Below are 17,500 nucleotides of genomic sequence, written 5' to 3'. Positions count from 1 at the left end.
ACATAACCTCCTTTGCGACGTCGTGATCGAATGCGTAAACATGTTATTTACTCCAGCTCGAAATCAGGCGACTAAAAAGACGACATGGAAAGGTCACGGATTTTTTTTTTTTAACCACACATGCTGTAATTAGCCCTCTTCCCTCCTACTGCTCCCTTCTTTCCCACCAGGCAAAGCAAACAAACAAACACACAAAAAAAAAAGAAAGAAAAAAAAGAAAGAAAACAAAAGTCAATTTTCACCACAGAAAAAAAAAAAAGATACCGCACATGCTGATGTTTACTTCGTTCACTCCCTTCGCCCTCTGCCCTCCTAACCTCCCTCTCCTTCTCCTTCCCCACCGGGCACCCTCCTCCACTCTCCCCATACCCTCTCCTTCCGTCCATCTCACGAACCAATGAAACACTATAAAAATCGGTGCAAGTATCACATAAGCAGGAGATGGAAAAAAAAAAAAAAAAAGACACTGGGACAAATCTGACCAGGGTGAAACTAATTACCCCTGTCACTCCATCAGACGGCGAGTCAAGGCGCCCCGGCGTGATGCCAGGGAAGCGACACACCACGAATGTTTCCGGTGATAAGACAGGGCTGGCCACACTCGACAAGGCCCCCGCTTCCAAGGGGCCCTGCACTGGGAGTGATCTCGTGACTTACGTTGGAGTTTAGCTCCCCTGTTCTGTTAGACGTGTTCCCCTGTACTGGCCCCTGTCCAGACAAACGGGCACAGGGCGGTCGCGTGAAGGACTGTGGGAGCACGTGACGTCACGTGTGACGTCAGCAGGATGTGGGGGGTAAACAGTGAAGTGCGAGTTACGGTTTGGAAAGTCCGGGCACGGCCCTACGCTTCTACAGTGTCGTTGTTTCATTTGGATACGTGCGCTAAAACAGACTCAGACAGAGAGAGACAGACAGACAGACAGACAGAGACTACACATGCACGCACGAACGTACTCTTTCAAATACACTCACTATCGTCGCAACATATCCCTTACTCGTTGTCCAAACGTAGAAAGCATGAATACAATCAGCATAATACCGAACCCTCCCCCCCCCCCTTCGTCCACACGGAGCACGGCTGCCTATACGGCAGGGTAAAGATAGGCATGCATGAGAAAAAGAAAAAAAAAAGTAAAAATAAATAAATAAATAAGACCCTCTCGGAGACATAGTGAATGCAGGTATCCCGGTATGTGGACCAAAGTGGAGGAAAAAGGAGTCAAACATAAACCAACCCAGCCCATCCCCTTACACATGGCTCACTATAAGCCAGCCCGTGGGTTTAAACAAAGACTTATTTAAAATAATAATTTAAAAAAAAGAAAGAAAAGAAAAAGACATCAGTCATCATTTGACAGAAACAGAAACAGCAGAGCAACAAGCTAAAAGCTTATACAGTGCTCCAGCGTGTGACGGATGATCGTTCGTGGGGTTCAGTTTCACGGCTGGTTAACGTTACACAGATGCAGTGATGCTGAATGAAATAATTATTATCCAGTATCATGTATGTAGATAAGTTATTGATGACAGTGTTTCTCTCTTCGCGCAGCTGTAGCTGTGAGTATACTTAAAAGCGTGACAGTAAATGTACACATGATCACTGTCGCTTTCTATGTTTTACAACGAATGGCAGGGGGAAAAATCAGCCATTTGAACCAAAGCACCCATGCGCAACCTTTCTCTCCCGGTCAGTCAATGAAAAACCAACAACATTAAAACCACACCTGACGGGCGCAATAGCCGAATGGTTAACTCTCTCCATACGAACGGCGAAAGAGACGACGTTAACAGCGTTTCACCCCAATTACCATCATCAAAATATTGCAAGCGGAAGGCTCTTATACTGAAGATGTGAATGTTGACAAAGAATACCACAATTCTGACGACGGAAGCTAAAGGTTGGGTCATTCAGACACCCACTGGACATCCGATGGGTCTGTGTAGAGGAGAAGAGAGGACTGGCCGTACTGAGTGAGTTAAAGCGTTGGACTTTCAATCTGAGGTGACGGCACCTGGTGGGTAATTTCCTATCTCCCAGGTCAACATATGTGCAGACCTGCTAGTGCCTGAACCCCCTTCGTGTGTATACGCAAGCAGATCAAATACGCACGTTAAAGATCCTGTAATCCATGTCAGCGTTCGGTGGGTTATGGAAACAAGAACATACCCAGCATGCACATCCCCGAAAGCGGAGTATGGCTGCCTACATGGCGGGTTAAAAACAGTCATACACGTAAAAGCCCACTCGCGTGTATACGAGTGAACGTGGGAGTTGCAGCCCACGAAAGCAGAAGAAGAAAACCTCACCAAAACAGCTTTGAACAAAACGACAAATTCACCCTGTTCACTTCTCATCTTTAAAAAAAATCTTCTTTCTGTCATCTTCTTCCTCCTTCTCGCGGTTCCTTTCCTACCCCTTCTTTCTCTTCTCCCACAATATATCCTCTCATTTTCCTTCTAAGTTCAGAGTTCCAGGGTTATAAATCACACGTTTTGTGTACCCCCGCGGGGTTTCCAGAAATTAACATGTCTTATCATGCCTTGTTCACAAAATACTTTGTGTTGTTCTGTATATTTTTAAACTCCTGTCGAGGCTGACTAAAGACGTCAATGTCAGGAGACGGCCTATGTTTAGCTTTTTCGGACTTCGGTATTCACCCACCGACACGGGGGCGGGGTCCTTCACGTGATTATGACCATGTTGATGTTTTGCACGTGCACGCACGCACTCACACGCGGGCGGTTCTTGTTGACATCATGTGATATTGTTTACATTCCGCAGCGAGATGCACACTCCGCTGCAATGGTCGCTCGGTGCATGCATTCTAACAAGTGACTGGGAATGTCACCGAGTGTACGTCCTTGGGTGAAAGGACTGTGTGAGTGGCCACTGTTTAGTTTTCTATTTGTCTGTGTTTTTTTTTTTTGTTTCAGTCTTTTTGTTTGTTTATTTGGTCGTTCGTTTGTTTCCTCTGTTCCTGTCATGTGTTGTGGGTTGTTTTCAATCAGTCTGTATGACCTCGCCCCACGTACACGCACCCAATTCTCGTTTTCGAGGGATGTGATCTGTTCATGGGGAGCCAGGAAGATTATCATTGAAGTGTCACATCAAGTGTCAAAATATAAGCCGTGTTAGCCCGCATGTACGCTCACAAACGACACAAACTTGAATAGACGCTAAACTGAAGAACACACAGACAATGATACACTGACACAGACACACACACACACACACAGGACAGAAGAGAGAAAATTCACCCCATTTGTGTGTGTGTGTGTGTGTGTGTGTGTGTGTGCGTGTGTGCGGAAACAATGGAAACCACGCAGTAATAGCTGGGCAGAGGACCAGAGATCTACAAATAAAATACAGAAATAACAGCTTAGATGAACATAGCTGATAAAGACTTTCACTTGCTCGTCAGATGAGGAAGTTGCTGAACAGTGTGACTGCCGCAGCCCAACTCTGATCGTCACTGAAAGTTAAAATGTTGCAGAGACCTGCAAGTTCGAATCAGGCAAAGGATAAAATGAATGCTATTTCTCTCCCCCCCCCCCCCCTTGTATCACTCTCTCTGTTCTCCCATCCCCATTTCTTCCCCTGCATGTATGTGTGTGTGTAGGCAAGTGCCTATGATGTGTGTCATAATAACTGCCTGGTGAGCACGTGTGCATCGATTAGTTATTTTGTTCGTTAGCTTGTTTGTTTTACTAATCCGGTTGTTTCCTTCAAAACTATAAAGCGCATTTTGAATTGTATTGTATTCTATTTATTGCATCGTATTACTTTTGTCACAACAGATTTCTTTGTGTGAAATTCGGGCGCCGCGCGTCGCTGCAATGAGAGCACCACCTTTTTTTTCAATCCTATCAAAGTGGATTTTCCTGCGTATTTTTGCCAGGGGCAATCCTTGTGTTGCCGTTTGGTTCTTTTGCATACGCTTGAAGTCAAACCACAGTAGAATTTACGGTACGAACTCAGTCTCCCTCGATGATCTTCAACCAGAAAAAAACATAATTGGATGTATTTATTCTCTCCCCTTTTCTTCCTGGATTCTCCTACTGATTGGCATGCCTGTAAGTTTCCCCAGAGTCATTAATATTTCATCTCGTGGATCACCTCTGTAAAAGGAAGAGGTATAATCCTACAAAAATAAAGCAGTCAATCAACATAATGTCGTGTCCTCGTCACAATCGCCCTCACCATTCATGTTACGTTTTGTTGTCTCCTCCCTCTTCCTGCCCAACATTGAAGACGATAACATCCCAACGGGAATACTAATACTTAAAATGTCTGCAATCACCAGTAAGTGTGACGGGGACATCAAACAAAATTCTTCCACCTCCCTTTTGTGTTAGAAACAGTGTAGTGGTAACTACTACACGAAGAACAGAAGCTGTACCAGGGAACAATGGAAACGCCTCGGCAGCAGTCATCTTCACCCTCCCTCATCTGAGTCAAGTGGTGACAGGAAGCCGCTGTGACCTGTGACTCCCTGGGGCTGTACTGTACTAATTACCGTGGTGTCGCCAGGCAGGCAGCGGCCGGCCAGCCAAAGCTGAGCGCAGAAGGACCTCACCACTAACTGTGCTGACAACAATGGGCCTCGCTGTGTGGGCCCTGCACTTCCACACACACACATACACACACACGTACAGTCAGCCACTACTCGTCAGGGACTTCAATGCCGCCATCATCCTGATGAAGTTTGTGTATTGGTGTAGCTTACCACGGGGCGTTTCCTGCTAACCCACAGCCTCAGTTGAGATACACAGAAAATGCACACACAAAATCAGCAATCAGTGTGATGTTTGGCTTTTTGTTTGATGTGAATTTTTGGTTGAGCCATCTGCGTTAGCGCATAAGTTTGTGACAGCTTTGGAGAGCTTCACGCGTTGCTGCCACAAACATGACAGTCCGGATGCAGGCAGTGAAGCAGGAAGTGGGCAGCTTAGATGACGGCTCTGGTGTCCCGGGAACAGCACTGTCCAACGTTGTGTCCAACTTTGTGAAGGCCATGCTGGGACTGGGAAACTGTTCTTGATCCCCATGCTGTAAGTATGCTCGTTGTGTTTGTAAACTGATGGGCTGAATCTGATGTTGACGACAGTTGCTGAAGCAGGAAATATTCTTTGCATCAGCAGCATTCGTTGCAGGTGCAGGAACAGCAACAACTGTCGCAGAACAATAAGATTTTTGGGTACTTTTTGTGTTTGCCGTAGTTCATGTGCAACACATATCGCGTTCAAGAGACGATTTCGTTGAAGAGTTAACTGGACGACGCAGGCCATACTGCCTTCGTTTAAAAAATAAATGAAAAGTGGAATGAAACGTGCAGTTATGATCATTAATGCGTCCAGTCTTGGCCAATAATTGTGAGGTGCGTTTTGCGTGAACATGAATGCTTCTCTCCAGCCAACAGTTGGAAGCAAGTAAAATAAATAGATAAATAAATAAGGCAGCGAATTCATGTCAGGAGATATTTTTGACGGGTGTTCCACTGAATACTTTGTTCATGACTTAAGAGTTCTTGAGTTGTTTCCCGCACTTGTTTTCTCCACTGTCACGATGTTCCGTATGATAAACAACCAGTGGTGCGTGGCATCTCTTTGTGGATCCTAGTAAAGGCTACATCACACAGCACTTGTGCCAGTAGGCTATTGGGCTGCAGAGAATGCTTGGGTTGTGACACAGCTGAACTGACCACTCATGCTGCACACACCTCCATTTGATCCGCAAACATGGGATGCAAAGATAGATTATATTAGTTTCCGATGCATTGCATTTTTAGAAGTATATTTCGTCATCATATTCCCTTCCTGTTCTTGATATCGCTAACTGTGGGCGGCTTTGGGGAGTGGGTGATTTTTGTCCCACTGAAAGTGAGAACATCACTGAATTGTATGCGGTGTCGCTAGATCACTAACCGTGTGTGTGTGTGGTAGGAGTGGGGAGAGGGGGTGGGGTTGGGGGAGAGCAGGGGTAGAGTACCTGCCATTGACCAGATATCTGACGAGTCCATACTGAGCAAGACTGCAGTTATGCTGGACATGCAAACCGCTCTCAAAAGGCCCACATGTGCTGTTTTCGTATAGTAACTATCCTCTTCACCCCTTTCTTAAGGTATCTGTTTATCAGACTTTAAAGACACTTATTTTCCTCCGCTACCCTGCTGTTCTTTCTTGTTCTCTCTGTCCACACAGAAAGACACAGATAACATAACACAACGACGCACACATTATCAACCGACCAAAGAACTAATAATATTTATAGATATGTTCTACTGTCAAGAATGAAATAGACAGCAATTAACGCAGAACAGAAAAAGGGCGGCAAGAATGACAAATAATTCAAATGACCGGCTTATGATATTTTGTAAAACAAGAAACAGCTGGACAATGCAAACAACAATGTGCTTCACGAAAACAAAATGCTTGCAACACAAGCATACACACGAGTAATTGCCATACAATATGTACATATATCTGTGTACTGTAAAACAAAAAAATGTCAGTCCCGCAAAACGTCAGGAAATTACCAATACACAGCATCCTGCAGAGTCTGAACCAATGAACAGCCTGGAATGTGTACCGACATTATGACTGCCCGTCTCTCGTGTGCGTCACTGGACTCTTCCTTTGCTAGACATTTTATTAAAGGAACAGAACGAGGACATGTTCCTGTTGATGCTACTTCACCACAGCCATAACACCCATTACAACTGTAGAGAGGTTTATCGACAGACAGACAGACAGAAAATATAAAACAGAATAGACAGACAAGACAGAACAGACTCCATTGTGATGTACCGTATCGTATCATTTCGTACCGCATCGTATCGTACCGTATAGTACCGTTTCGTGTCGTGTCGAGTCGTGTCGTGTCGTGTAGTTTCGTACCGTACCGTACCGTACCGTACCGCACCGTACCGTATCACACATCGTACAGTAAGGCATTGCACTTCTATTCATTACGTTGTCGAAGTCTGGCGCCTTTCTCAGTTTCAGTATTCAGTTTCAGTAGCTCAAGGAGGCGTCACTGCGTTCGGACAAATCCATATACGCTACACCACATCTGCCAAGCAGATGCCTGACCAGCAGCGTAACCCAACGCGCTTAGTCAGGCCTTAGTCGCACCTTTCTCAGAAGATGATGACTCCTCCACCCCCGTCAGTCCAGCGCCATTACCACACTGCCCCCTCACCCCTTCCCCTATTTTCACATCAACTTTGAAAACAAAAATCCGTGCGCTTACAAGTCAACAATTGGAAAGTGTTATAAAGCGTTCGTTCTCTAATTCCTCTCACGTTTAACAACAGACCTTGACAAATCACTGAGAAATGAGTTTGTAACACCCTGTTTCTACAGCAAAGGAGATATTTATGAATTATTTCCTTTTTACTGAGCGACAGGTACGCTCGGCCTCTGACCACCTCGCTTCTCCCCCCCCCCTCCCGCCCCCCTCAGTCCCCTCCCACTCCCCTGACCCCTCCCACTATTACAAACCAGCATCCGCATATATCCAAGACGACAATCATATTGGTGACAACCACTTACAACCAATACACGCACAATTCACATGATAGGAAACTCAAATGTGTGTAGACTACATACATACAACAATATATATATATATATATATGATTATACATATATAAATATATATGATTTTATATATCATATACACTCCTGTATTTATGATATGCCTGACAATGTGTGTGTACATATGTATGAGTATAGATATGCATGTATATGTGAATGTGTGCATGTGTTTATTGTGTGTGTGTGTGTGTGCGTGTAGAGAGGAAGGCAGATATGTGCACATGTATGTTTAAATGCATGTTTATATATATACATATATGTATGCGGTGTGCTTATGTGTGTGTATACTTTGTTGGCTACATTTTGTTGTGTATATATGCAACACTGATGTGATACGTATAAATCTATGTGTTCTGTAAAGCACCCCGTGTAGTTTTCTGGATAGTGTGCTGTATAACTATCCATCATATTACTTCTATCATGCATATAAGTAGAAAACTAATATGGACATGTAAGCAGGAGTAGACAATCTTTACTGATGTTTTAAAAAGAGCAAGTGTTCAGCATGAATAGGGTGAAATAAGACTTGATTTGAAATTTGACTGTGTATTCTTTCACAAAGCAATGCCCCATGCATCTTTAATTCACGTTTTCTCTTTTTCATTCATTCATTCATTCGTTCGTTCATTCATCAGTCAGTTTCCCTTTGTTTTCTTTCTTTGTTTTAATATTTCTTTCTCCCGTGTTTTCTTTGCCTTTCTGTGTCCGTTTCTCTGTCTTGCATTCCTTTCCTTAAAAGCGTAAATGAGGTGAATGTGTTCCCTTTAAATCCAAGCAATCAATCGGACAAGACTATGATATATTGCGAAGCTACATTCGAAGATGAAAGAAATGTGCAATATCAAATGTAAGAACGTTTAACCATACACACCACAACAGTCTGGGAAAGAAGTTTGCATTGTATGGGAATGTTTTTAGTAACACACACGACAGTTGAAAACGAACGAAAATTGCAATCTTTTGGGGCGTTTCATAATATACACGACACCCCATATTCCCTACCCTCATCACGCCCCAACCCCTTACCACCACCACCACCACCATCTGCTTCAATTCTCTTATGGTGGAACATTGACAGCAAAATGATGATGATGATGATGACAACAATAATGATAATGATAATGATGATACTACTACTACTATAATGATATTGATGATGATAATAATGATAATAATAAGAATAATGAAGCAACAACCTCCCGCCCCCCTCCAAAAACAGCAACATCAAACAACAAGAACAAAACACACAAACTTTTTTTTGACGTAAACATGGCATCTTACTACCTTTTAGCCCAATATCGGCGCCAGTCAAATGTCGCTTCCTTGTAGTACAGACAACTTACGTCACAGTCCCTGAGCGACAAGTCGCGCTACTCTGTATAGAAGAAAACATCCGCGTTAGTGACGTCCACACGTGTATGATGATGTGGAACGGGGTTAGTTACTTCACTGCTAGTTGATCAGTGGTCAGTGCTTGCATGGGGACTTTGTGTTAGGTGTTTGTCTCATTGTGGTAGGTGTTTGTCTCATTGTCTCTCTCTCTTGGGGGTTGTATGGGCTGACCACAGGTGTGAACATTTTGTTGATGAGAAGGTGTGTGTGTGTGTGTGTGTGTGTGTGTGTGTGTGTGTGTGTGATGGCGTGTGTAAATGTGTGTGTGTGTTTGTGTGTGTGTGTGTGTGTGATGGCGTGTGTAAATGTGTGTGTGTGTGTGTGTGTGTGTGTGTGTGTGTGTGTGTGTGTGATGGCGTGTGTAAATGTGTGTGTGTGTGTGTGTGTGTGTGATGTGTGTGTGTGTGTGTGTGTGTGTGTGTGTGTGTGTGTGTTCCTTTTCTCCAAGTTTTCAGTTCTGAACACTTTGTTCTGGGCGTGGTTGTATGGCTGCAATTTGATCGAAGACCCCCATGGGCAGGGATTTTTTTTTTTTCATATCCCGTTTCCCCCGTCACACACACCCTTCCAATATTATGTTTTTTCTGTCTCCAATCACTGACACTCACCCTCTCCATTTTTAGATTTTGTACTCTATCTTTTCCACATTCTGTTCTCTCTCTCTCTCTCTGTCTGTCTCTCTCTCTCTTCCTTTCTTAGTCCCCTCCCCCTTGACCCCCCTACCCCCCACCTCAACCGCCCCCCTTTTCATTCGAATATACAGAAATGTCGGTTTCTAATTAATACTAACAATCATCATTATGATAGGAATGATAATAATCCAAATAATAATAATAATAATATCATTTATTTTCAGTCTAATATCATCATCTTAGATGAACAGACTATAAATAAATAAACGAACGAACCCCCATTGTTTTTACCGATAATCAAAACAACATTTAAGCTTCATAATCTTCCTGTATGTTCTGTTTCAGGACACTGACGTTTGTCTCATATCTGTCCTCCAACTACTGATTCAACAAGCCTGTGAACGTGATGTGACAAGACATTGCCTCGTTCACTACAGGAAAACGAAAGAAACTACACTTCATGCACCTCACAGAAAAGCTTTGACACAACACAAGATAATCATTCGCTGATCGGACGAGAAACGAAGAAGGAAGTTTAAACTACACGGATGCTGGACCATCTTGTCAGCTAGACCTGTTTCCGTCCCCTGTGTCTGTCCATCGCTGTACCTTTCAGCACAGACGTATGTCCCGTGCTGTGATGGCACGTCTGACTGTTCACAACGAGAGCAACGGAATCCGCGTTCTGTCAGGCGTGTTACAACTCAGACCAGAAAACTTCAGGCGCTGCTGTGATGGTCGATCTGTGTTCGGTTCAACGAGGCTTCGTTAACTTCCCTGTGTGTATGTTTATGGAAGAGCCGATAATTCAGCGCAAGTGTCCAGCTGTTGACATCGAGGACGCAAAAGTGAAGCCGCTGCACGTTTTCAAATTCGGGAAATTTTTTATTTTCCTGTTTCCTGATTGTTTGAATACTGCACGATCTTGTTCACGAGTCTGAGAAATTTTGGATGCAGATAGTACAGGTTGAAGAGTGTAGGTAAACAGGGTCGTCTTCTATCAAGGAAATCAACAAAATTACAACGCGTAGGGTTGTTGTTTTTTTCTTTCAAGTTTTATTTTGTTTATTTGTGTGTGAAGTCTCTAAAAGTAAAATGCTCCTTGCAAACTCGCTTATCTGACCTGCCACCAGTTTAAAATTTCCAACAACCTCTTGGAAAAACAACAACAACAACAAAAACCAACCCAAGTTTCTTGCACAAGACGACAAAAAACTCCGAAGGGATTTATTTCACCGGGGACTCGCACCACAACCATCACCAACAAGAACAAGAAAAAAAACACCGGAACAACAGAACAAACATGGGCGGCTCTTCCTCCAAGGAGAAAAGAACCAAACCCCAGACGAACTGTAAAAAGAGCAAAAAGGCCAAGGTGAAGGGCAAATCTGCCAAGGCGAAGGGCGGAAAGAAGGGCTCTGCCCAGTGGACTCGGGCGGATGGCGAAGAAGGGGAGGTGACTTTCACGGCGTGCAGCCGGAAGGCCAGTGAAGACACCGACACCCTCAGGCCGCCGGCTATGCGTGCCCGCTCCAAGTCGCTCCGCTTCGTGGATTTCACCCAGCTGGACCGCCAGAGGCCCGCCGACGACAACGACCTGCTTCCTGTCGACATCGCCTTCTTCCAGGAGGGCAAGGTGAGGGGGTCAAGGTTGTATGATGTGAGCCTGGTTGATTAGCATTTTGTTGCTGTTGTTGTTGTGGCGGTGGCAGAGATGATAACGGTGAGGTGGGTGACGACGGTGACGAAGAAGAGAGGGTGGGTGGGGCGCGGGCAAATTTTATTTTATTTTTTTCTATTTAACCCAGATAGCAAAAACTCTGTAAAAATGCCACGATTTGCCAACTGTTTACAAAGAAAATAGTGGTGATGCTGATCTTGAAGACGATGGCGACGAAGATGATGATGATGACGATGATGAGAAAAAAATCTTTTTTTCCCAAACAAACATGCTTCAACAGTATTTCCGAGGTGTGTAAAACGCCAACATCGGTCAATCCGAAATCAGAGCATACAATGTCTAAGACAGTGAAACAGAGTCGTACTTCACACACATTGCAATTTACCCTATTATCTTTCATGTTACATATAGCTGATTTATATTCACACCAGCTCCCTTTCCACGGGATACTGAAGGCACAAGATCTAAGCAGGGGTCATGTCCACAACATACTAATCTATTCCGTACAGGAGACTGCGCCAGGAAACGAAATCTTAATGGCCTCTTCTGTTCTGGTAGATTAGGGATGGGAATTACATTCTGTTCGAAACATCCTGAACGCTAAATTCTTAGAACTGGTTTCGTTTTTCCGAGATGAACTGGTAGTGATAACCATAAACATTCACGCGTTACCAATAGCAGATCTGACAATGACGTCACTCCCACCCCCCACCCCCCCACTCTCCCCGCATATCTCTTTCTTCCTTCTCCACCCCCCCCCTCCCCCACCTCCTTATCCTTCCGCCTCTCTCCCCTCTCTTTCTCTTCTCCTCTCACATTTCTTTGACTGTCTGTATGTCTGTCTGTATCTCCCTCTCTCTCTCTGATTCAATCTTCACAAGACTTGGAGAACTTTACACGAATAATAATTTACCTATGCCTATGAATCTGAACGAAGAGAAATATTGTGTATACGCAGAGAAATATTGTGTATGTAGTATTATTTCATTACATGAACATGGGAGAAAGGGAGAGAGATAGACAGACGCAGACAGACAGAGGCTATATATATATATATATATATATATATATATATATATATATATATATATATATATATGGTGAGAGAAGGACAGGAAGACAGAAATAGAAGTGCACCTTCACCTTCGAGCTGAAAATAAAACCTTTAGCACAGCCGATCAAATCCAGACATAGACAAAAAAAAAAAGACTGATAAAAGACCAACACACACACACACACACACACACACACACACATATATATATATATATATCAGCAGGGAGACAGAGAGACAGGGCAAGATGGAGGATGCACAGGGAAGACAGACAGACAGACAGACAGACAGACAGACAGAGACCAAGACACAGGAAGCCAGAGAACGTAGAGAGAAAATCACAGACAGACAGACAGACAGACAGATGGTTCAAGGGATGAAGAAAAAAGGCAGTCAGAACAGACCCACTGTCAGCAAAACCAACCGCCAGTTCCACACTTGTAACACTATACAAGTAGCAGTGGCGAGAACCTATGCGCTCGTCACAGCACGTCTGTATCCTGCCCTCAAAAGAGGACAGTATGATGGTAATGATAATAATGATAATAATATAATTTGTTTGCATATGCATTTGTATTTGCATTTCTTTTTATCACAACAGGTTTCTCTGTGCGACATTCGGGCTGCTCTCCCCAGGGAGAGCGTGTCGCTACACTACAGCGCCCCCCCCCCCGCCCTTTTTTCCCCCCTTTTTCCCCCTTGTATGCAGTTTTATTTGTTTTTCAAATCGAAGCGGATTTTTCTACAGAATTTTGCCAGGAACAACCCTTTTGTTGCCCTGTTTTGTTTGTTTTTTTGTTGTTGTTGTTGGTTTTGGTTTTTTTTTTGTGTGTGTGCGCTAAATGCATGCTGCACACGGGGGGCCTCGGTTTATCGTCTCATCCGAATAATAATAATAATATGATGATGATGATGATAATAATAATAATAATGATAATGAGAACAAAAAGAAATATATTTTAAAAAAGAAGTAATATTATGTGTGTAATCATATACTGTCTTGAGCAGTGCAAGTGCTCACGTCGATGCCCTGATGTGTAAATAAGCTTGGAGAGCGTGCGTGGCCTCTGTCGTGTGTTTAGTCACGGCGGGGGACTCTTGAATTGAGAGGTGAAGTCGTATACACTCCCTCTTGGCATTAGAAAAGGATTAAGAAAACAAAAAACAACAACAAAAAAACACGAAAGAAATCAGGAATGAGTGAAACAAAGAAGAAAGAAAGAAAACGAAAGAATGAAAAAAGGAAAAGAAAAAAAAAAGACTGGAGATGTCAAGACTAAACATTACAAGACAGGAAATGAAGAGAAAAAAAGACAGTCTCTCTCTCTCCCCCTCCCTCCCCCCCTCTCTCTCTCTCTTCTTTAAACGCAGCTTGTACAGGCCTGAATGCTAATACCATCACCCTGGTTTACAAAATAATGTTCAGGTTTTTTTTGTTTATCTCGTGTCATCACTTGTACGTGAATTTCCGATTGACAAAAATCAATCAGTGTGGGCACACAATGGAAAGAAGAAGAAACACCGAAAGGAAAAACCAAAAGTAAGGGGGAAAATGGTTGGGGTGGGGGAGAATAATAAAAGGTCAATGGCCGACCTTGACCATGTCTATCTAAACTAGGAAAAAAATTAAAGCGGAGAAGTCAGAACAAAGTGAGGGAAAAAAAAGATGAACGATGATTCGAATTCTTCCCTTTGTGTGTGTGTGTGTGTGTGTGTGTGTGTGTGTGTGTGTGTGTGTGTGTGTGTGCGTGCGTGCGTGCGTACGTGTGTGTGTGTGTGTGATAAATAGAGAGAGAGAGAGAGAGATGACCGCAGTGGAGAGAGACTTGTGAACAGGAAAACACTACTTCAGGTCCACTGAAGCAGCCACCAGCACTTCACCAACACAACACAGCCATCTCTAACACTCCACCACACACGCCAGGGCTGACACACATTATGTGGACGTTGACACTGTCAGTAGCATGCTGTAGGCTACATCTCGCACACACATTACATGCTCAGCTTAAAAGAAACTAAAATATAGAAAAAAAAATCACGAGTAGATGCGGAAAACCTTGTGGAGATTCAGAAAACGCATGTTTTGGGTAATATTCACTGCCGGTTTTTTTCGTGTTTTTTTAAATTAAAAAAATTTTTTTTTTAAGTCAGGCGAATGTTTTCTGAGATTAACAGAATTGTCCACTGTCATGAGACTAAAATATCATCGAATCGGGTACGGCTTAAAATTGTTCCAATTCACACACACACACACACACACACACACACACACATATATATATATATATATATATATATATATATATCCACACACGCACACACATACACACACACACACACACACACACACAAACACACACACACACACACACACACACACGTGCGCGTTTGCGCGTACGCGCATGTACACAGGCACAAGTGTACACACACAGAAACACACATACTAAACAATTATTGCTGACTGAAAGATAAAAGGAGGGAGGAGGTGGGAAACAAACTAACAAAATAGAGATTCACATGTGAAATCCCAAAGCACAAACGCGCACGTATGCAAGTAATGGCCACGCAAACACACACATGCACTTTTGCGCGCGCACACACATAAACATTCTTACGAATACGCATATACACTACCACCAATACACATACGCGCACGCGCACTCACATACGCACACAGATACATGCATACACGCACGACGCACACACACAGAGAGACAGAGAGAGAGAGAGAGTGTGTGTGTGTGTGTGTGTGTAGATCACGTTCGATTTCAAAACCAAACAGCTGGTCAAATTCAGACAGAAAAGACAGACAGAAGACAAACAAATCCCTTTTGGATTCATGTCCAACTGATCAACAAACTGACCACAAAACCCAAACTGTAGCACGCCAACCTTTTCAACCTTTCAAACACGTAGACAGACTGACACATTCAAAACACCCCCAATGACCATGACCAACCAAGTTCACACCGACCAGTGTAACGAACAAGCATAACAACACACTAATGTTAAGCCACAAACAGGACATGCACATCAAACACACACACACACACACACACACACACACACACACACACACACACACAGAGAAACACTGAACAGTGAACACGTCATTAGCTGATAAACTCTGGTGACATAGTAGGTAATAATCGGAACAAATAGGTGCAAAATAGATGAAATGGAGCAGAAAGGGAGAATAACAACAACAAAAAGCAAAAACAAAACATAACTGATACAACATAAACTAATAAGAGATTTGCGACACTTTGGCACTTTGTCATTAGCTTAAAAGTACATACCTTTTTTCAGTCGTTCGTCTCCAAGGTTTGGACAGTACACAGAAAACAAAGTACAGATAAATCATATAATAAATATTTTCGCATGTAACATCGGTACACATCATATCAATATAAACCCATACTAAATTACATATAAATCAAATAATAAATATTTACGCATATCACATCAAACCCCATCATATCAATACGAACACATCAAATAATTACAATGTAGCCCTTCCTTTTTATCTATGCTTTTTTTACTCATAGAACCCATACTAATTTTTAATTGATTAATGAGTATTTGGAGCGATGATGGACGATTTCCGTATATATATTGCCTCAGATACATATTTTGCAAAGGAAAATATCATATCTTCATTTTCTGGCATCAGTATGCCGAACAAATCTTTTCTCTGCACTGAAGCAGTATTGAGAATAGTGCAGTTTTTTTGTAATTCATTATATCTTTCGCAGTTAAATATAAAATGATTTTCAACTTCTGGCTTTCGCCACACACTGGGCAAGATGTTGCTACGTCTAAATCGAACCATCTTCTGTTGGTATTCAGTCCAAGTGCTCTCAATCTGAGCTTCGAAAAGGAGATTTTATGCCATTTATTTGTTATAATCTCAATACACGTACTTCTCTGTTTGAAATATTGATTTAAATGAATAAAACCATTTATACCTATCATATCATTGCTCTCTATTTCTCCGTGCCAGTTTTGTTTGTAACATGCTATAAGTCTATCTTTAAATTCCGATACAAAGCCGCTCTCGTGCCCTACTCCTTGGCTCATCCAAACAAGACCGAATCTATGTTCTGTTAGTGTTTTCTTGATGTTGAATACCCAGATCTGTTTACCCGTCTTCTCTTGCAATAGCAGCATCTCGTATACTTGTCAACACAATCGTGATGTTGGCAGTCTTGTTAGTTTGAGCCAATATTTTATGCATTTTACAATTGATGTAATATGCAATGGGTAGCTGCCGGTTTCGCCATACATTATAGTGTTTGATGAGTGCAATGGGACACCAAGAAAGCGCTTCATTGCAAATGTATGTAGGCCTACTTTTTCCATTTGGTTATTTGACATGAGTCCCCATATTTCCGCTCCATAGTTCAAAGCTGGTTCAATCTGTGTGTCGAAAAGTTTCCAGAAAAGCTTTGCGTCAGTCGAACGCAGTCTCTTGAGTGATTTTATAATTTGGATTACACCTTTTTCCCCTTTTCTATTTGCTTCATCCCATGCAGACGTCAAACTCAATTTTGTTGTGAATAACATTCCTAAGTATTTATATGGATTGGTTACTTTTATTTCCCTGTCACCATTGCACCATTTTTCATGAGTCGAAAGATGACCCCTATTGCGGAAAACTATAGTATTGGTCTTATCGAGATTTTCTCTTTGTTGTAGTCTGTCTGTTTCCTGCTTAAGGGCATTTAACTGATTTTGTAACCTTAAGGGTGTGTCAGACAAGAGAACAACATCATCAGCAAACAGCATAAAGAACAATTCTGTTGAGAGAGACAGAGACAGAGACAGAGAGACACAGAGAGAGAGAGACAGAGAATGGGAGACAGAGAAAGACAGAGAGGCGGAGACAGATAGGCTACACAAGAAAGCGGAAATATAACGAAACAATCGTCAACCACAGCCTGCTCATCGAAAAAAAGAAAGTTTACTTACTGAGTACTTGTTATCACGGTAACTCATCCAACTGAATTGTAATCCACAGTAGAACTCAGAATGGTTACAGCATTAGCACTGAAAAGTGCGAGTCACAGAGAAAATAGCATAGCATATTCTCCGTTTTCCTGTATATTCCAAGCATATCAAAAATATCATTGAAAAACTAAA

General features: G+C 42.6%; 1 protein-coding gene across 1 annotated transcript in view; it reads left to right on the top strand.

Moving 5' to 3' along the window:
• Positions 1–4,558: 4,558 nt before the first annotated feature.
• The window catches only part of LOC143279790 (uncharacterized), a 23,089-nt gene continuing 10,147 nt past the window's right edge, over positions 4,559–17,500 (top strand). The window contains exons 1-2 of the mRNA XM_076583964.1: positions 4,559–5,052; positions 9,969–11,259. Coding sequence (XP_076440079.1) covers positions 10,927–11,259 — 333 coding nt within the window. The 5' untranslated portion in view covers positions 4,559–5,052; positions 9,969–10,926. The remainder of the gene's footprint in view (positions 5,053–9,968; positions 11,260–17,500) is intronic.

The sequence above is a fragment of the Babylonia areolata genome, chromosome 3 (assembly GCF_041734735.1).
Source record: "Babylonia areolata isolate BAREFJ2019XMU chromosome 3, ASM4173473v1, whole genome shotgun sequence".
Lineage (NCBI taxonomy): Eukaryota > Metazoa > Mollusca > Gastropoda > Neogastropoda > Buccinidae > Babylonia > Babylonia areolata.
This window is presented reverse-complemented; position numbering and strand designations above follow the sequence as displayed.